Raw genomic sequence first — 20,946 nt, forward strand, 5'->3', positions numbered from 1 at the left:
GAGGAAGGGGAGGAGGAGAAAAGAAAAAAGAAAAAAAAAAAAAAGAGCATGTGATTTTTTTTTTTTTTTCCCAGAAACTTTGCACCTATTTTCCTGAGCTGCACCTTGGGCATTTTCTCCAATGGTTAGCTGAGTGGACAGCTCTGATATCCATATAGCTCCCTAAAGAACTGACATTTCATTAAAAAATAAAAGCCTTGGACTTCAGAATTTTCATGTGGTACTGGCCTGTCGTGGGATGGTCTCATTGTCTGTGATTTCCTTTAGTTGATCCCTCTGATCCTTCATGTTCATGACCACATGGTCCTGAGACCACAGTGACCCCTAGAGGACAGGACTTTTGTCTATGTGTACCTGGAGGCCATATCCATATCCCACGAGGGTCCTCCATCAGCCTCAGCTCTAAAGGCCACAGAGGCTTTCCTGTGGCTTGGAGCAGACCCACCCTTGTCCTCCAGGCCACTGTGGACTGTGGTCTGGACCTTGCCTTTGGTTTCTGGTCTGGATCTTGGCTAGTAGAGATGGGGCATCTCTGCGCCCGGCCTGCAGGAGGCTGTGGGCTTAAAACCGAGTGACGTGTCGGTGGAGTCAGGGCCATCGGGTGGGGGCTCTGCTCTCGGCCACCCTGGCTGGGCTCTTCTTCAGGAAGCCCCTCCATGGGCCGTGGAAAGTAGTCTCTTCTCTCCACACTCAGACAGTGCCCGGGACAGGAGGGCCATGGAGTTCCCGTCCCTTGCCGGCCAAGCCCTCGGTGTCTGGGGTCAGCCTGCCCCTGACCTGGGACTCCAGGGCGCTGACCCTGGCCCCCTCTCTTGCAGTTCATGGCGTCCCATGGGAATGAAGCCGCCAGAGCCACTTTCGAGTCCAAAGTCCCGTCTTTCTACTACCGGCCCACGTTCTCCGACTGCCAGTGAGTACTCGGGCCTGGTCAGGGCCTCTGGTCAACAGCCTGGGCCTGGCTGGGGGGCGCAGGGAGGATCCAGAGTCTGGGGGAAGGTCAGCCATGCCCAGGTCCCAGTTGCCCAGCAGAGAGGCCCACGGCCCACGAGAGCACGTCCCCGTCCCCGTGCTGCTTGGTCCCTGGGGCTCATCTCCTTTCTGGGCTGGGACTGGGTCCTGAGCAGGTAGGAGGGAGCCAACTAGCCAAGGTCCAGACCCCTTTGTCTGGCTTGGGTTCCTGGTGTGGTGGACGGATGGAGGAGGGCGGGCAGGGCTCAGTCAATCTGGGTGGGCCACGGCAGGGCCTTCTCCTTGGGGGGCCTCAGGGGGTCTCTTGATGCCACTGGCGTGGTATGGCTCTCAGGGGCCCCCTGCGACCACTCACCTATCTCCCTGAGCCTCAGCCTCCACATCTGTCCAGCCCCAGCAGGAACAGTGAGGAGGTGACAGCTTCAATTGTACCAGTGCCCTCCTCTTGCCCCACCCAGGGAGGGACAGTGTGGTCCGCTAGCTTCGTCCAGGTCCCCAGGCCAGCTTGTCTAGCCGGGTCTTCCCTTTCCCATACCCACCCTGCGCCTTCCGCCCCACCCTGACCTTGGCCCGCTGTTCCCTACCTGGAGTGTCCTCCTGGCTCTGCCTGACCCTGACCAGCGCCTCGAGCTGGCTCTGATTGGCTGCCACTGCATCCTGGAGTTCCCGCCCTCCCTTGAGCTGGGTGGGGCTGAGCACCTCCCTGGTTCTCCTGTGGCCTTGCCCAGTGGGCCAGGGCCAGGGCCTCAGGGGTCTGGGGCTGAGGAAGCTGGGAGAGGGTCGAGGGATTGAATCCAGGGGCGTTAACCACTGAGCCACATCCCAGCCCTTTGTTATATTTTATTTAGAGACAGGGTCTCACTGAGTTGCTGAGGCTGGCTTTGAACTCACAATCCTCCTGCCTCAGCCTCCCGAGCCTCTGGGATGACAAGGGGGCCTGGCCTAACTGGGTACTTCTGAGGCCCAGGGTCCTGAGTACACTTCCCAGAGGGCACAGAACCGGGGATCCCAGCCCAGAAATCTTCATTCCAGTCAGGGGGTCACCCGACAGGGATGAGAGGGGGCAGGCTGGCAGGTGGGAGGGCCAGTTGGTGCTCAGAACTGCACAGCTGGCCAAGTTGCCCCACCTCCTGGAACTTTCCCTTTGTTGGAAAAGGAGTCAGTACCGGGCTCTGCGCCCCCCATCCCCAGGCTGCCGTGAGACCCCGCTCCCCAGGTCCCATTGTGACTCAGTTCTGCACACCTGGGCCCCACCCGGCCTCCTGTTTGCTCAGCGATTTTCTCTGGTTGACTTCTCCGTGACCCCAAACTCCTTGGACCCACCCACAGGGACACCTGCGGAATCGCAGGCGGGGTGCAGGCTCATGTGTTCCCTGACACCCCTTAGAGGGATGTCCCCAAACATCTGGGCCCCAGGTTCCCCAGTGGGTGGGGCCACTCCCCACAGTGAGGTTCCCAGGGTGCTGCTGCCCCAGTGGGTTGGGGTTAGAGGTCAGCAGGCCGGGGCCTCCCCTGCTGCCCTGGTCTGTCCCTCAGGAGTTATCCCTGGGGTGCTGTGGATCAGGGTCCTGTGGGGGTGGATCCCAGCACAGCGAGCGGGGAGGGGATTCTCATGGGATCTGCAGGGAATCTGGGGGTGCGGGTGGGAGGGGGTGGGTTTCTTGGCTGTAATCCCAGCCCACCCTTGTTCGTGGTCAGGGCCTGTTGGGGCCTTGTTAGGGCAAGAGGAGCTGGGGGCGTGTCCTGGCAGCAGGTGACTTGGTGTCTGGTGTTGTGTTTGTGATTGATACCGGGTCACCATGTGCCAGGCCCCGCCAGGCTCTTGGCAGGTATTTGTGAGTTTCACTGGGGCCTGGGAGGCAGGTCCTGTTGGGACCCCGTCACAGAGGAGAAGGCAAGCCGGCAGCTCAGCCTGATTCTTCAGGGGACACCTGCAGGAGCCACCTCTCCCCAGCCCTCACGCTCACAGGGAAATCTGTCACCTAGGTCCTGCTGGGTCCTCAGTGTGAGCCGGGAGCCCAGACTGTGGGCAGCTATTTTGAGCATGATTTTGTCACCCAGAGGTTGCTTGGTGGCCAGGTTATTTGCATGTGTGCCTCAGGCGCCCCCTGGCGACACGGGAAGCCCCTCCACTTCCTCCTCCTTGGGCTGTGTTTAGCTCCAGGGCCTTTTCAGTGACCCAGGCTCCTAGGCAGGGTCTCTGGGGCTGACACTTCCCCAAGAGGCTGTGTGAATCCCTGTGTAAACCGTGGAGTGCTGTAACATGGACGGAACGGGGTAGAACGTGCTGTGTGAACCGTGGAGCTCGTGGAGGGGCAGGAGGTGGGGATGTTTGCAGCCGGCTGGAGGAAGTGGTGGGAGGAGCTCTGTCAACTGTAAGGTGACATGGAGCCCTGGAAAGCCAGAGGGGGAATTCCTGTGTCAACTGTGGGTGCCGAGGAACCGGAAGGGGCCGTGTGGCCTGCTGGTGTCACCAGGCGGGTATAGGAAGGCCCCAGCCTGCCTAGGGTCCTTGGCTCCTGAGTCCCCAGACCTTGTCAGAGCCGGTGTCCAGGACAGCCTCACAGGTAGGGCCACACCAGGATAGTGAACCGGAGGTGGTCCCTGCCCACCGCCATGGCTGCAGGTTTGGCTTCTGTACCTTGTGGCTCTGGGGGGCCCAGCCAGTGCCTCCCATTCTGGGGGTTTGTGGGTGCTGTTCCTCCGGCCTGCCCCAGGCTCCGGCACTCAGGCCACCCTCAGCTTCGTGGAAACGGTGCTGTACCAGATGGTAGGCCCAGGTGACTGGTTCCTGACCAGCATAGTGAGGATCCCGGGAGGCCTTGGTGTTTCCCTCTGTCCCCTGGAGCCCATAGTCCCCGACAGGTCAGGGTGGAGGCTTGTGCCCGGCTAAGCACTGCTCAGGTGCCTCGGTGGCATCTTTGCAGACATACAGAGCAGCAGCAGGGACACTGGGAAGGACAAACAATTCTGGGAATCCCAGGATTCAAACCCTGCCGCCATGGCTTCCCAGTGTCCATTGAAGGTCACCTCCAGGCAGGACAGGCACCGCATGGCCTCCAGAGGCTCGTGTTCCCCAGCACAGGAGGGCCCCTGCTCAGGGCTGTGAGGAGGAGGTGTCTCAGGTCAGCGGCTTCCCTCCCTCCTTTCTGAAGTGTGGAGCCACAGGAGATCTGAGGGTCCCAGGTGTGTCGTCCTTGGTGGCGGGAAGGCCATGACTTAGGGGAGACCAGCAGGACACCCTGTAGGGCCCCCAGGCTCTCCTGACAGGGAGTCTGCTGAGCTGCTTCCCTGTGGGCGGGAGGCCTGCGTAGCTCTGGGGCTGAGCACCAGTGCTGGCTGCTCCTCTCTGCGGAGGCTCCTGGGCACCTCAGATGGGCAGGTGTCCCCTCTGACTGGCCTGCTCTGTCCTGGCTTCCTGGGGCCACTCACAGAGCACCAAAGTCCAAACCCCAGAACCTGAAACAGCTCTGGAGGCTGTAGGTGCTGGCGGAGGCTGGCTCCTCCTGAGGCCAAGGTGGCCCCCTTCTTGTGATGTCCCCCTGTGGTTGCCCCTCTTGTCTGTCTGGGTCCAAATTTCCCCTTTTAGGGCTCTAGTCCTATTGGATGAGGGATCAACAGCGGCAGTATGACCTCATCTTAATTTGACAAATCTGCACTCACCTTTTTCCAAATAAGGCTGCCTCTGAGGTCCGGGGGTCAGGACTGCAGCTTCAGGACTTGAGGGGAGGAAGGCAGTTCAGCCCAGAGCCTCGGAGTTTGCCCAGTGCCTGGGGTCCGTGAGTGGCAGGGGTCCGTGAGTGGCAGGGGTCCATGGGCTTGGGTCACTGTCTCTGTCCCCAAAATACAAAGGAAGGACAGAAGCCACCTGGGGGGTGCCGAGAGTCGAGGGTGAGCTGGGGGGAGGAGGAGACTTTTAGAAGAGGCCCAGCCTGGCCTTTCCCACCTCTGGGCAGGGTTTTATGATGTCCTAAATCCACAGCATCTTCAAGCAGAGGGGGAGGGGATGCCTGGCAGCAGGGGACCAAGGATGTGCACAGTCAGCAGCCAACCCTGATGCACAGGAGGATTGCGGGGGTGGGGGTCCTAGGGAGGGAGTCACCCCTAACACCTGCCCAACCCTCAGTCCCCCTTGCTCTGGCCCAGCCGTGACCCAGCCCAGAGTCTGCTGCAGGTTGAGGGGACCCATCCCCATCCCAGGGGCCCTGAGGGGAGGGGGGCTGTGCAGCCTGGGTTCCGATTTCCCTAACACAGGATTGACCCCAAGGAATGGGTGGGCAGGGACCTCTGGAGTCTCAGGCTGGGGCTCCGTTCTGGTCCCCCAGGTGCCGTCTGCCTACTGGGCGTCATCATCGGCCCTGGGCTGTGAGGGTGAAGGATCCGTCCATACCAGCTCTCCCAATGCAGAGGGCCTCGGGGGCCAAGGCCAGAACCCCAGGGTGGAGGCAGGCCCAGCTGGGCACCTGGCTCTCCTGGACTGGGGCCCATGGTGATGGGCACGAGACCCTGAGACCCTGCAACGGCTGTTTATGATGTTTTCAAAGCGCCCCCCCATAGCTGCCCCTCGCACGGCATGGGGGTCTCCCATCGCACATCCCCAGATTAAGTGCTGGGGTCAGCAGGGGAGCTGGCTCCCTGGCTGGGCCCCTCAGGGCTGAGTGTGACCTGCCATGCTGCCTCCAGTCCTGACCCAGGGCACCTGTGCAGGCTGGCATGTCGAGAGGGCCTCTGCAGATGTCTTCAGGCTGAGTGAGGTCATCCTGCCCTAGGTGGGCCTGGCTGGTGTCCCCGTGAGAGGAAGGAGAGGGACACTGAGAGACACAGGGGAGGAGGCCTCGTGACAACAGAGAGAGGACACGAGACCTCACAAGGCAAAGAACGTCTAGGAGCGCAAGTGTCCTAGGCCCTTCCACACCCTGACCTTGGACTTCAGGCCCCTGACCGTGGGGAGCGTATTCCTGCTATTTCAAGCCCCCCAGTTTGGGGTAGTTTGTTATGGCAACTGAGGACCTCCTCCACCCGCCAGAGACACCAGGGGTCCCCAGGGACAGGGATGTGACTCCCTGCTTCAAGGCTGACTCCAGGACCCCCATGTGAACCCAGGGGTTTCCTAGTCTGTTCCACGTAGTTGACCAGAAATGGAAAAACCCCAAACCTGAGGAACAGCGCTGAGGCCCCTGGCCCCGCCTGGCCTGGAACGTAATGGTTTGACCTCACATGTGTCAGGAGAGGCAGAGACGCCGTGGTGGCCACGGGGACAGGAAGGCCCTGGCTCACCTGCTGTGGTGGCCACATTACCCCCCTCTGCCCATGGCAGCCTTTCTTCAGTCTTGGCCCTGATTGGCCCCTAGGGACACCCAGCTGGCCAGGGGGCATCTGTGTCTCCAGTGAGCTGCTGTCAGGGACCGAGAGCCACCTACAAGCTCTGGGCAGGGAGGCCACATCCCCAGTCTGAGCAGCGAGGCCAGGGAGAGGCAGGGAGGGCCCAGGCATCTGGCTACGGGCTCTGTTGTCCTGCACACAACCCTGATGGGTGGTGGCTGGACCAAGGCAGGAAGGAGACGGGACCTGGTTGGCCTCCCACCAGGAAGTGCCACCACTCTGGGACTCAGAGGCGGACACACAGAGAAATCACATAATGAGTGAGCCTCCTGCCAGTTTGGTTGCTGCAGAGTGTCATGGGGCAGGGAGGGCTGTGGCCTGAAGACTGCGGAGGGGCTCAGGGGGTGGGACAGCCCCACAGGTGGGTGTTGAGGCCCTGGAGGGGCGGAGCTGGGGGAGCTGAGGCTGAGCCCTGGGGGCTTGCGGAAGAGCATGCTGTCACTGAAGGACCCTGGAGGGGGCTGAGCACAGGGCTCAGGTCCCTCACCTGCTGACCTGGCTGCACAGGGAGATCAGGACCTGGGGCAGCAGGGGACCAAGAAGAGTCACCTCCAGGGGCAGGGTGAGGCCGGGCCATCAGGACCCACTGATGTAGAGAGGGGGACAGGATCCGACCTCCACCTAAGCACCTCTCCTCAGGTGGGGCCGCCAGCACGTGCCCACCTCTGGAGCTTCTGACCCACTGGTTACTTCCGGGGCCTTGGCCCAGGCTGGCCCCGAGGCTGGAGCCTCTCAGGAAGGGCTCTCTCCACCGCAGGGTGGGATCAGGGCTCCGGCTGAGTCCCCTTCTCTCTCCCAGGCTCCTGCGAGAGCAGTGGATCCGAGCCAAGTACGAGCGGCAGGAGTTCATCATCCCCGAGAAGCAGGAGCCCTACTCTGCAGGTGAGCTGCCCGGCCTCTGGATCTGGCCTCCGTCTCTGCCTCCCTCCCCAGAGCACTATGAGGATCTTGTTCTGGTAACTGGCTCATTGGTTGGAGCCTGCGGCGTCCTGACGTGCTTTGCTTTACAGAATGGAGCTGAATCCCCTCTGTGTGTGGTGCCTGTGAGGGCCACAAGCTGGTTGCCCATTCCTCTGAAGGGGCCACAGGAGGGCTGTGGGCAGGGGCCCCCATTCCTGGCCTCAGTCTCCCCATCACACAGTAGGTGGCCCTAGCTTCAGGCCACACCCTCCGCAGGTGGCCCTGCAGCTGTGAACATCATTTAAAACCCCAAGTACTGCTAGCTGTGGTGGCGCACACCTGTAATCCCAGTGGCTCTGGAGGCTGAGACAGGAGGATCGAGAGTTCAAAGCCAGCCTCAGCCAAGTGAGGCCCTAAGCAACTCAGGGAGACCCTGTCTCTAAATAGAATACAAAATAGGGCTGGGGATGTGGCTCAGTGGTCAGGTGCCCCTGAGTTCAATCCCTGGTACCCAAATAAATAAATAAGTAAAATAAAACACCGGGTGCCCCAGTGGGTCCCCAGCCTGGATGTGCAGGGCTTCCTCCTGCTCACTATTCTATGTGTGGTGGGTGGGCTTCCAGCTGTTTCCCCAGGGCAGGGGAGGTAGTTCCACGCCACTCCAGGGGAGGACCCTTCAGAAGCCCAGTCTCCAGGGCTTCTGGAGAAGCTGGGCCTCTGCTGGACAGCTGGCCCCTGGGCCGGGCTGGCAGGTGGGTACCACCCAGCTGAGACCTGCACATCACCAAGCCCTGGCTTTGTAAGCCTCCCCCGTTTCCTGTGCCTGCAGTTGACAGAGGGGCAGCCAAGGCAAGCAAGGGCAGCCGTGGGCCTGGTTTTGACACAGCCGACATCGGGTGGGTTCTAGAAGGCTGAACCGAGAGCAGCAAGGGCTGTCTGGAGATGCCAGGTCCCTTCTGTGCGGAGACAGAGCCCTGGGCAGGCCTCACCTTTGACACCTTTGACACAGCACTGCCCTGCTGCCAGCGCCATGTCCACCTCACATCCAAGACAGGCAGCCCCCAGGCTGCGGGGCACAGGCTGCTGTGAGACCCCGCGGCTCCGCTCCTCGGCATCTGCCCCAGAGATGGGGACTGGAGCAGGTTCTTGGGCACAAATGTCCACAGCAGCCTCCGCCAGAAGTTGGGGGGCGGCCCAGATGCCATCAGCCAACAAAGGGATGGGCAGTGTGGCCTTCTGCATAGAGGGACGTTGCTCAGCCACAACGGGGCGGGGGTGGGGGTGGGGGCGGACCTGGACCTTGTGATGCTGAGCCAGAGAAGCCAGACCTGAAGGCACATGTCGTGTTCTGTTTTCATGGCGCGTCCAGGGCAGGCTCCACAGGACGCGTCCAGGAAAGGATCGTCTCAAGGGGGAAGCAGGTCAGTGGTGGTGGTGGTGGTGGGGGCGTGAGTTCCTGCTAATGGGTGCCAGGCTCTCTTGCAGGGTGCTGGGGATGTTCTGGAGCCAGCAGAGGTGGGGGGTGTTCAACGTCGTGAGTGGGCTCTGCTTTAAAACGATGTCTGAGGCGCTCAGTGAAAGAAGGATGACTTCCATCTCTGCTTGGAGAGAGGTTGTGCCCAGGGCAGAGCCTGGAGCTGAGACAGCCGTGTGGCAGGTTCTGGAGGAGGATCCCACCCCTCTGATCCAGTTACTGTCGGCCCCAGGTAGCCAGTCCTGCCTCTTCTAGGGTCCCAGATTTCAGAGCAGATGCGAGAAAGAGCAGTGGCCCCCTGTCCCACCTCGGCCCTGGGCACTCCTGTGCTTTACCCTGCCTGGAACTCCAGCCCACTGATGATGGAGCCCCAGGAGGATCACCCAGAGCTCCTTCGTCTTTGGCATAAGCACCTTAGCAATTTATCACAAGGTGGTGTATGACCTTGTGTCAGAGGCAGGTGCAGGCTGGGCTGACGTAACCCTATCCCTGAATGTGATGTCTCTTCCTAGAACTCTCTTGTTGTAAGTGACAGAAAATCAACTGGGGAGGAGCAAATCTAGAAATGGATTGGCTCACATAATTGGGTCTAGCTTCAGGCATAGCTTGATCTAGGGTTTAAGTGGTGTTCTGTCAGGACTTGGTTTCAGGGTCACCACCTTCCAGTTGTGCTTCTCTGGCCTAGAACCAAACTGCTGAGGGCACCTTGACTCTAGCAGAGTTGGATTTCACATCCTTCTTGTTGGGGCTTCAAGGTAGAGGTGAGTGGAATGCACAGAGGGGCCAGGAATGTCTTGGCTGGTCTGACTAGTCCAGGTTGTACGTGTGATCCTATCACTATAACCAGGGTGACGGAGGGCCCTGGGTTGTATGCTTGCCTCTGGAACCACAGTGGTCTTCCTGAGAAGAATTGGGGTCCAGGTTCCAGAAGTGGGGTGCATGCTGGCAACAAAATCAAGAGGTGGCACCCCAGCAGGTTGGAGGGTGAAGCATCCTGTGGGTGCATTTGGGGTGTCAGTTCCTGGTGCTTAGGTCACCAGGGACCTGGTCTCTCCCAGCTCATAAGCAGGGCTCAGGGAGTGGGGACACCACTGTAAGTCAGGAGGCCTCCCCAGGCCCAAGGATCCCCCGGAATCCCATTACTGTCTTGAGACCAATGCCAGCTGTGGAGTGTTTGAGATGCAGCTAAAGGCACTCGCTGGGCCGTTGGGCAGCAGAGGCCTCCCAGAGGACAGACTCCAGAGGCTCAGATGTCCCAGGGTGCACACTGGCAGGGCGGAGCCTGGACCTGGCATGGGCCTTGGTGGGCCACGGCTAAGCAGGAGATGTCCTGCCAGATCTAATGAAGGCATCATGGTCTTCAGACCCAGGCTGGGATTCCCTCACGGAGGGCTGGCCATCTGAATGCATCTGTGTCCTGGCTGCACGGCCAGTGTGGTGTTCATAGGGTGGGAGGGCAGGGGCCCTCTGGGCTAGGTGAGGGCTTGGATGAGCACCCCATCTTTCTGAATGCCAACTGTGAGGGGCAGAGTTCAGCTGAGCCCACGAGATTCCGGACACACCTGGAGCTTGGCTGGGGGGCACAGAGCAGGAGCGGGGGTAGGGCCGTCCACCCAGGGGAAGGATCCCACTGGCCAGGAGGAGCGGGCTGGAGGGAGACCTCATGGTCCCTTGTTCCAGCCACTTTCTCCTCTGCCTCGGGGGCCATTGGCACAGGTGGGATTGGGTGCCACCCTCCCCAGATGAGAAATAACTCTGACCCTGGCGGGCTGTGTGGGGGCCTTCCTGTCCTTTCTGCAGCTGGTCTTCTCCCTCCCACCTTTGGCATCTCTGCCCGGGAGCTGCACCCAGCATCGGCCCCCAGAGGGCTCAGATCAGGCTCCCCTCGAGGAGGAAATAAGACCCTAGGACCCTCGGGTGCTGCCTGCACAGAGGGATGGATTACAGACCACCACAGGGACCCACCACATTTATATTCTCTCCCCTTTAAAGCGTTGCCACCACAATGACGACACGGGGCCTGAACACTCCACCCTTGGGTGGCCCTTCCTAACTGAACCCTGGGTGTGGGCAGGACCTGGGGTCATCAGTACACCCTTCTTCCACTAAGCCACCCACACACACGGCACCCCAGGGTCACATGGGAGGTACCAAGCCACAGGCCAGAGCTTGGACATATGAAGCCCCAGTGGTGGGGAACCGCTGGGGTCCCCTGGGATCCAGGAGCTGGAACGGCCCTGTGCTCAGGTCCCCTGAAGCCACCTCTGCCCCCCACCTGCTCTGGCAGAGTGTCTGCCTCTCCTGGCCATCTCTGCCAGCTGGGCTCAGAGTGGGGAAGCCCCCGGCCACTGTCTCCGCTTGTGGGGTGCCATGCTCTGTGAGAGTCTCCCCACCTGTCTCTGGGGGCAGAGTGAGTGTTTGGGGGACCGCACCCCGAACCCCAACCTGGCGCTCTGCTGGGTGGACGATAGGTCCCAAGTGCTCAGGTGGAGCCAGGGTCCCCCTCCAGATCCCCCTCTTCCTGCAGTGCCCAGGTGGGTGGAGTGGACAGGAGCCTCCCTGGGTGGGCAGGGAGCAGGGCTCCCCGCTGCAGCCCCTTCAGGCTGCCCCAGGGGATTCCCAGGCCCCTCTGGCTCCGCCCCTCGTTTGCCACAGAGGACTTTCTCATGATGGCAGGTGGGCCCCTCCCTGAGGCCATTGTGAAATGCAGAAGTCCCTCCCGGTGGAGAAAGGGGAAATGGGGTGAGGCCTGGGAGTCTGCACCAAGAAGTGACCTCAGACCTGCCCTGGAATGAGCCAGAACTGTGGGCTCCCAGGGCTGCTGCGGAGGGGACAGTTTCCACCAAGAGCCAGTGCAGGACTCAGTGGGCCAGAGCAGAGGAGCCACAGGCTCAGAGTGTCTTCCCCAAGGCTGGTCAGCAACCAAAGGCCAGGTGGTGGGGGACATCCAGGAAGGGGGGGACCTGGATGCCCCTCACCACAGGTCGACACTTAGTGGGGTCACGGGTGACGTGGGCACCTGGCTCAGTGCACTGAGAAGCCAGGTCCTTCAACATTCTTGCTGGAAAGGTGGAATCTCACTCTCACCTACTCAAAGAAGCTGAAGGAAATGACGGACCCGCCCTCTGCCCGTGGGCAAGGTCATCCACTCCAGTCAAGCCCGAGAGTGGGGAGGGGAGAAAGGGCAGGAGGGACGCTGTGCGCATGGCCGGTGGGTGCTGCAGCAGGAAGGCCCAGCGTCAAACTCGTGGTCCTGCGCTCAGAGTCCGCCAGCCAGCGCTTCAAAACAGTTCCCCCCGGGGAGACTTGTCCCCAGGCAGCCGCTGCCACCCCTCCAGCCCTGGCGTCCAGCAGCGCTCTCGGTCCCCGTGGGTTGCACATAAACGGAATCGTGAACCACGTGGCCGTCTGGGTTGGCTTGTCACAGAGCACCACTCGTCCTCGCTGTTGCATGGACTATTTTTTGCAACTTTCCTTGAAGTCTAAAATTAGTTCAAAAGAAAAAGTCAACCGGGACTGGCTGTGCTGGGAGCCGGAGGTGCCCGACAGCGGGGTCTCCAGGTACCCTGGCGCCCACCAACCCTGCCTCTTGTCCCCCACCCTGCTGGGTCCCCATCTGGATCCTCCCCACAAGGGGAGCTCTGTGGAGGCAGAGACCAAGTGTCCCTTCCAGGTCGGATGTCCCCAGGGCCTGCTAGCCACCAGCACTCTTGGGGAGTCGGGGGCAGGGCAGGCCTGGGGTCCCCCGGGCATATCCTCTCCTGGAGTGGGGTTCGGGAGTGGTCTCACTGTCCAGGGAGAGTGAGAGAAGTCAGGTCCCAGGCCCAGGGTCAGGCAGGTGCTTGTGGCCCCCAACTTTGCCTGCTCATGTGGGAGCTGCTGGGAATGAGACCCCCACGCCCAGGATACTGGGGGGCTGAGAGTGCTCAGGAGGAACAAGGGCCACTCCTGGCTCAGGGTGCCAAGGGAGCAGACGGGGCTCCGTATGGGTGGGTGTGGGGGTGGGGAGCCTGCAAGCTCTCTTTGGTGACAGGCTTGCCCCCAGGTGGTCAGGGAGAGGCGGAGTCCTTGGCAGGCCCTCACTTCTGTCTCAATGTCCTGGAGCCAGGGGCTTGGGACACTGGGGTACAGATCCCCTCACAGGAGCAGAGCCCTGTCCCCCCACCCTCTGAGTGGCCCTCCTTGTCCAGGGCCATTGGTGTGTGGGAGTGCCCAAGCCTTCCCAGTATGTGGAGATGTGGGGCATTATGGGTGTGTCCTCATGCCTGCCCCTCCCAGGCCCCTGCTCTTGGATTGACCCCGTGATAGCTGTCCCTGCCTCCAGCCGAGCCTCAATGGTGGCCTTTGATGGGCCCACACAATGCCCCACGTTGTCCAGGGTCCAGGCCACCGCTCACCAGCAGACCCGGCTTCCTTCCCTTAAGACTGGGTCCCTCCGGGAATGGCCCCGCCTCCTCTGCCTCTCTTCCTGGGGCTGAGTGGTGGCCCTCCTAGGACGCCTGGTTGTACCAGGCAGGGATGTCCCAGGGCTGCCACCACCCTCAACCTTTGTCCTGTCTTAGGGAGATGGAGAGGTAGAGTGGGCTGGGACTTCCTGAGTGACAGGGCCTCGCCCAGCCTTGGCTTGCCTGGTGTGTGGTGGGGTCAGCCCTGGTGCCCAGCACAGAGAGTTACTGGGCACCTGCTCAGTGTGGGTGTCCCTGGGGGAGGATGCCAAATACCTTGAGGTGACATGTTTGTGGGGTTTGATGGGAGGCGGGTGGGGCAGAATACTTGCGGGTCTCAGGACTGTTGGCCTTACCTCCTGGCAGCATTTTCCCCCAGGGGTGGCTCAGGGTTTGGGTGCTGTGCAGTGGGGAGGGGCTCTCCCATACCCCCGAGGGGTGGCCCCAGCAGCTCTGAGCAGGCGGCCTCGAGTTATCGGCCTGGAGTTAGTGTTCACACGACCCTTCTAGGGACTGTGGCTGCTGGCCAGCCATTTAGGAGTGCCCGGACCTCTTCCGGGGCTAGTGTGTGCCCTTTGCTGTGGGGCGCACCCAGGACAAGAGGTGCACAGTGGCTCAGGAGCCACCAGCCCCACCCTCTGGCCTCATCCTAGTATCTGTGGCCACTGTTCCTTCCTGTGATATGCTGAAGTCACATCAGGGGTCCTGAGTCCAGCTGTGCCGAATGTGCTGGATAAGTCCAGTGGTCTCGCTGGCTCTCAGGGACCATGGGAGGGGGTCTAGCAGACCTCGCCTCAGCCCTGCCCCTTTGATAGAGCCAGGAGGGGGTGGTGGAGGTCTCAGGGGCCAGCTGGTGAGGCCCTGACTCAGTGCCAGCTACCCTGCTGGTCACTGAGCAGCCCTAAAGCACCAGGCAGTGTCTCTGAGCCCTGTGTAGCTTGGGAGCAGGGGGCAGCGGGGGCCACACGCACCGGGTAGGCCTCTGCACCTTGAGCCCACTCAGGATGGATGGCCCCGAAGCCTCGCTCCACCTGCCTCCATGTGGCCCCCCTCCCCTCTGGAGTTAATTCCCAGTGTGAGACCCCAGCAGGCAGCAGTGAGGCCCCCAGAGTGTGGGTGCTGATTTTTGCCTCCTCTATCAACTAAGAAGGTGCCAGAGGTCCTGCCCAGGTGACAGGCCAGCAAGGACCCAGGGAGTTTGGGGACAGAGCCCAGGTGCCTCGGGCAGTGGGCAGGGAGAGGCAGAGTCCTGAGCAGTTTCACAGATGTGGCCTTTGGCTCTGGGTTGAACTCTCCAGGTGTGGCTGGCCCACATGGACTCGAAAGTCCAGAGACCAGGTCCTGGGCCTGGGCTGGGCAGGGTTGGGTGAAGGGCCTCAGTTTCTCTGATGCCGCCCCCCCCCACCGCAGTCCCAGCTCTAGGCTCACCTTTCATTGAGGCAACACCCCAGCAGGAGACCCCTGACAGTGGGAGAGGGCCCCACCGAGAGGCCCAGGCACAGAATGCCCAGCCACCCACCACTCAGCAATCCTGGCTGTCACCCTCAGAGCAAGGCCATACACTCCCCTGCCCCAATTAAACACACACACACACACACACACACACACAATCTGTATTTACGTGACATGATTGGCGTACACTTTGCATATCCGTTTTAGAGCACAGTTCTCAGAGCTGCGGCAGACGCCATGTACAGAACCCCGACTTCACCTGAGCACCCCGCAGTCCTCTTGCCTGCCCCTGCAGTCCCCGTGGCCACTGCCCTGCCTTCTGCCTGTAGCTCTGCCCTCCTGTGTCGCTGGGTGGAGACGGGCAGGGTGTGCCTGGCTCCCTCCCTGGGCACACAGGAGGCTCCTCGCATTGCTACAGGTCCAGGGTGGCTCTGTGGCAAGGTGCACCACGGTGGGTGTGCTCTGTTCCTGCTGAGGGATTCGGGTTGTGTCCGGTTTGTGACTCTTGAGAGACTAAAGCCATCACCCGTGCACATCCTTGTCATTTCTCCTGGACTTTCACGGCTCTCTGGTCACATGCACGTGTGTGTTTCCCATAGAAGAAGCCTCCAACCTGCTTTGCAGGTGGCCTGCCGTACGTGTCGCCAGGGCACTGTAGCAGGCCGGCCGCTCTGTGTCTGGCTGGGTTTGCTGTCCTTGGGTGCAGGCAGTCCCCTCAAGACGGAAGCGCAGCGTGCTCCAGCGCGCCTACTGCGGTCGGCCCCAGAAGCTTCTTTACTCTGGAGCAGAGGCCGCTTCCTGGGGTGCTGGGTTCAACATGCAGTAGGTATTCAATTAGTGCTGAGCAAGTTGACAGCCTGTGCCTTGGGACCGCAACTTCCAGAGAAGTTGGTTGCTGGGTCCACCAGCCTTGAGTGTGGGCAGGAGGGCAGTTGTGCAGGTGGCCTGGAGTGGGGGGGGGGCGGCGCTGGGAGCATGGAACAAGGGCCCGAGCAGCAGAGGTGCAGGCCCTGCTGGCTGTATCTCTGGCCAAGGGCCCAGGCTAGGGTGGGCAGGTCCTCTAGATAGGTTGTTCGGGGTCAGGACAGAGCCTGGACACTTTTCATCCCTGGGCTGACCCTGTTCCTGAGAAGGAAGCAGAGGCTCTGGAGGTTTGGACTTGGGTGCAGGGATCCTGGCCAGCACCCATCTGAAACACCCTCATGTCTAGATGAGGCCTCCTGCTGTCTCGCCACATGGGCTCCAAGTGCGTCTCTGGCCCTGTGACCTCGGATGTGTGCTGGACCACGAGCATCCACAGAGCCGCCTCTGTGCCCAGCCCTTGGCAGCAGCAGCAGCTGTTGGGGGCAGCTGGTCAGCAGGAGCCCAGAGCCTGCCCTGCCCTGTGGCCTGCCGGCTCCTGAGGCACTGCTGCCACCTGCTGGGCGCCGCGGGTATGGCAAGGAGAAAGGCGGCTGGTGGGCTGGGGCCAGCACATGTACCTGGGAAGTTCTGGGCATAAGTGAGGTGGGGGTGCGAAGTGCCTGCCAGGGGCTGGGCCACTCTGAGGCTGGGGGACACTTACTATGGCCTGCTTGGGAAGGCGCTATCCAGCACTCTTTGGAGTCCTGCTCAGCAGCTGGGGCAGAGAGACTGGACCTGACGCTGAAGAGGACCAAGTGGCTGAAGAGGACCTTGGTGCCCGCTCAGTTGGTCAGCGCATGTTCTGAGCATGTCCTGCTTGGGCACTGGGGATATGGTGGGGGGGCAAGGGCAGGTCAGCATCTCCACAGGCTTCAGAGATTCTCACGGGGCCCCTGAAGTTGTAGGGGCGGCAGTGGACCATGCCTGGCACTGACCGGAGACAGAGCCGACCGCCGCCTCCTGACACAGGCTTCTGCCTTTTATGGCCCCGTGTCTCAGGGAGCAGAGAAAACAGCCCTTTGTCTCTGTTGTTGGGGATGAGGCTGCCCAGCAGCTGAGGGGACGTGATGGGGGACTTGGTGGTCGGGTTGAGCGGTGTCTGAACCGTGAGGCATCAGTGCACCAGTGCACTGAGAAGCCAGGTCCTTTAACATTCTTGCTGGAAAGGTGGAATCTCACTCTCACCTACTCAAAGAAGCTGAAGGAAATGACGGACCCGCCCGATACCCGCGGGCAAGGTCATCCACTCCAGTCAAGCCCGAGAGTGGGGAGGGGAGAAAGGGCAGGAGGGACGCTGTGCGCATGGCTGGTGGGTGCTGCGCCTCCCAAAGGGCTGCTGGATGGTGATGAGGACGCGCAGGGGCTGCCCTCCCACAGTGGTGCTGCCAGCCCTTCCCTGCATCCAGGTCACGTTCCCCTCAAGCCCCTCCGGTGACGCCTCATGGAGCTTCCAGACCCCGGGGGCAGCAGGACCCTGTTCTCCAAAGAGAGAGAGCTGCTCTGAAACCCAGCAAGTCTGCCGTGTCTGCCCAAGGAAGACCCTGAGAAGCACAGGGCTGTGTCCACTGGGTGGGAGGACATGTCCCTACTGCGCAGTAAGGCCCAGGACAGCCCCAAAGTGGAAGCAACCCAGATGTGCATCAGCACATGGGACATGTGGGACCCTGGGCAACTCACAAAGGAATCCTACTGCATATGGCAGCTCAGGGGCAGCTCCAGAGAACATCCTGGGGAGGGGAAGCGGCAGGCCACCTGATTCCATGAAGTTCCAGAGGGACGGACGGATGGATGGGAAAATGGATAGTGGATGAACGGATGGGTAGACAGAGAGATGAGTGGGCTGGACTGGGTGGATGGGTGGGTAGGTGGATGGTGGATAGATGGGTGGGTGGATGGGATGGGTGGATAGGTGGATGGGTGGGTGGGTGGGTAGTTAGATTGGCACATGGATGGGTGGGATGGGTGGGTGGATGGGTTGGAGGGTGGGATGGGAAGATGAATGAGTGGGTAGGTGAGTGGGATGGATAGATGAGATGGGTGGATGGGTAGGTGGGTGAGTGGGTGGGTTGGCGCGTGGATGGGTGGGACGGGATGGGTGGGTAGGTGGGTGGGTGGGAATGATGGTAAAGTGAAGCCTAGTGGTGTAGGGAGGGGAACAGATGCTTTGGAGCTGGGTGGTACGTGAGTCATTTACCACTGCTCAGTGACCAAAAACCACCCACACGTATTCTTGTAAGTGACACCTGGTGTCAGAACTGCAAGGTGACTCTCCAGGGCTCGAGCAAGTGTGCGGCGTGCTGTCGGGGGCTCTGTGTGGCCCAGGCCTTGCTTGGCATCTCTCCACCTCTTCCCTCTCGTCTCCCTGCCTTGCCTCCTTGTGGTGACCACGTCCCCCCTGGCCCCCCAGGACACCTCCCATCCCATGGTCCTCAGCCACCTCTGCAGATCCTTCTGTCACCTAGGTGTGGGGAGACCAGTGGACACTGGGGCCACCACTGTGGGCAAGGGTGGCCCGTGGGTGTGCACCCATGCGACGGGGTGGGACTGGGCGCTGGCCCTCCTTCCCCTATGCAAGCTGCACCTCCCAAAGGGTAGCAGGTGGCAGCCTACGTCCTGGTGGGGACGGGGAGGGGGCCTGAGCCCCAGCACCTGTGGTGTTTTGGCAGTCAGCCAAGGTCAGGGAGGTGGAGGGCCCCTGGGGACAGGTACATACAAGGACAGCTGGCTAAAGGCCCAGTCACTCGTCCCCTCCTCAGGCTGGGATCCGTCTACTCAGGGCCTGGTTCACTGTGACCCTGTGTCTCCTCTCCACCCCAGGGTACCGCGAGGGCTTTCTCTGGAAGCGCGGCCGGGACAACGGGCAGTTTCTAAGCCGGAAGTTCGTGCTGACAGAGCGCGAGGGGGCCCTGAAGTATTTCAACAGGAATGACGTGAGCGGGGTGCGGCCGGGGTGGGGCGCCTGTCTCGAGGAGGTGGCCCTCGGGGGCCGCAGTGGCTGAATTCCGACCCCTGGACAGGAACCATGACCGATACACTCCCGTGAAGGGGCCACCCCCACGGGCACGAGGCCACCCCCCACGAGGCCAGTTCCAAGGGACAGACCCTGAGGATACAGCCCAAGGATTCACCCGTATGGGACACGCCCCCAATGGCCTCTGAGGATGCTGCCTGGGAGAGGATAGGGCTTGGGGCCCAGGTGTGGGGAGGGCACAGCTCCCTGCCCACTGCCTGGCCGCCCTGCCATGGGCACCGTCATGGCTGCAGGCCACAGTACAAAGGAAGGAAGGAACTGGGGTTCAAGCCAGTAGCTCTCAGGGGACAATTCAGATGACAGGGGAAGGTAAAGGGAAGGGGTGTGACACTGAGTGCCCCCCGCAGAGTGACATTTAGTCCTTATGTCCAGGGAGGGAGATACTATTACCTTTGATTTACAGACCAGGAGGCAAGGCTCAGAGAGGTTAAGTAACTTGCCCAAGGTCACACAGCACAGAGATATGCCACCTGCATCCATATACAGCCCACCCTCTCCTTCCTTCTAGCTGAGCTTAGACAATGGCCCCTGCCTGATGCTCAGACCAGTCCCATTTTGCAGGCCAAGGAGCCCAAGGCTGTCATGAAGATTGAGCACCTGAATGCCACCTTCCAGCCGGCCAAGATTGGCCACCCCCATGGCCTGCAGGTCACCTACCTGAAGGACAACAGCACCCGCAACATCTTTATCTATCATGAGGATGGGAAGGTGGCGCATGTGGGCTGGGGGGTGGGGGCTGGGCATGGGTCACCAAGGGGGCCCTTACTGTCTCAGCAGGGATGCTCCTGTCCCCTGCAAGGGTCTGCAGCTCACCCAGCAGCATCCGTCACCCACCCTCGTGCACAGCGGGGAGCCTGGCCTGGGCCCCTGTGGGAGAGCAGGGATGGCTCTGGCTCGGTCAGGTCTCCTGAGCTCCCACTGGCCCTGCAGGGGGAGGGCAGTGCTGCCCCCATCCCACCCCCATGGCTGTCCTACCCGCATCTCTGGAGGGGTGTGGCAGGGCCCCACCAGCAGAGCTCCCTAGAGTCTGTCCTTCTGTCCCTGGGCCAGACGGCAAGACCTCAGGGGTGAACCCAGACTCTCTCTTATTCTGGTTTTCATTTCCATTTTCACCCAAGTGCGCATCGTGAGTGTTCCGCAGGCTGGAGGCGCCCTCTCCCCAGGTGGCCACCTTCCCAGGTCTCTGGCAGATCCTTTGGCCTGATCTGCCACTTTCTGTACCTTCTGGGGACTCCTCTGAGGAGGGCTCCCCTGGGGCCTGCAAATCCCCCTCCTGATTCTCCTGCGGTCTGCCCACACCATCCTGACAACTTGAAAATGACATCGAACCTGCACCTGGGGGCTTGCCTCCACGGCCCTTCCCTCCTGCGTACTGTCTTGTCTCCCGGGTAAACAGCCGGGCTTCCCGAGGTGGCCTGGGACTGGCGGTTGCCTGGGACTGGTGTTGAGGCACCAGGCATCCTAACGATCGCAGACTCACCTCATGGTTCTGCAGCCTGGGCCTCAGTTCACTGTGGCTTACACCCTCGTTTTGGTGGAGCACACCCTTATGTAGCTTCCTGAGAAAAGTGCCACATCCCGCACACGGGGAGCCCTGCCTTCCCCTGCCTGCAGCCTGGCTGGCTGGACGGTTCTAGGCCGGTGGATTTCTTCCTCATTCTGAAGGCCCGCGTGCTGAGTTTTCTGCCCAGCATCATCCCGAGCTTTTCATGGTTTCTGGTGACATGCCTCCTCCTGGGCCTGTCCCCTCGGTTGTGCTGGCCCTTTCAATCCAGCGACTCCTGTCCAGGAGGCTAGGGAGCATTTCCTTGAATAATTTTCTCTGTCCATTCTTTTCCCAAGACCCTGTTATCCAGAGGTCTGTGCTCCGAGACTCGCTCTCTCCCTCATTTTTCTTCTTTTTTTAGTTGGGGAATTTCTCTGACTTGTCTTCCAGCTCTTTGTCAGGGGCTCACTTCTCTCAAATCGCTCACCCCTTGGGTTCTTGGAATGTTCCTCTCCAACGCTGTGTCAATCAGCAGGTGGTGGGAGGGAGCCTGGCTCAGGGGGAGAGTGGATGTCCACTTTACTTTCCTCTGGGGCTGTGGCCCGGGGACAAGAGAGACTTTTTTTTCTCAGTGAGTCTCTTCTGGGACCCTAGTGTCCCACCCTCCAGGGACAGCTGTGGTGTCTGCTCTGTGCTGGGTCCTGTGTGGGGGGCAGAGAGGACTCGTGGGCCTGCCCTGCCCTCGGGCACTGTCCGTGGGGCCGAGAGGGCCAGAATCCCAGCTGCGCCAGGCTGAGAGCCAAGGTGGAGGGCAGAGCTTCGGGAGAGAGTGGCGTGTGAAGGCCCCGGGGCAGGAGGAGGGGGATGCGCTTGAGCTGCAAGGCCAGGGGAGGTACGGAGAGGA

General features: G+C 61.2%; 1 protein-coding gene across 1 annotated transcript in view; it reads left to right on the plus strand.

Annotated features, from left to right (window-relative positions):
* Window positions 1–20,946, plus strand: part of Adap1 (ArfGAP with dual PH domains 1) — a 29,590-nt gene that overhangs the window by 5,148 nt on the left and 3,496 nt on the right. The window contains exons 2-5 of the mRNA XM_015502069.2: window positions 819–910; window positions 7,151–7,233; window positions 18,343–18,455; window positions 19,118–19,264. Of these exons, the coding sequence (XP_015357555.1) occupies window positions 822–910; window positions 7,151–7,233; window positions 18,343–18,455; window positions 19,118–19,264 (432 nt within the window). The 5' untranslated portion in view covers window positions 819–821. The remainder of the gene's footprint in view (window positions 1–818; window positions 911–7,150; window positions 7,234–18,342; window positions 18,456–19,117; window positions 19,265–20,946) is intronic.

Source organism: Marmota marmota, unplaced genomic scaffold, assembly GCF_001458135.2.
Source record: "Marmota marmota marmota unplaced genomic scaffold, marMar, whole genome shotgun sequence".
Classification (NCBI taxonomy): Eukaryota; Metazoa; Chordata; class Mammalia; order Rodentia; family Sciuridae; genus Marmota; species Marmota marmota.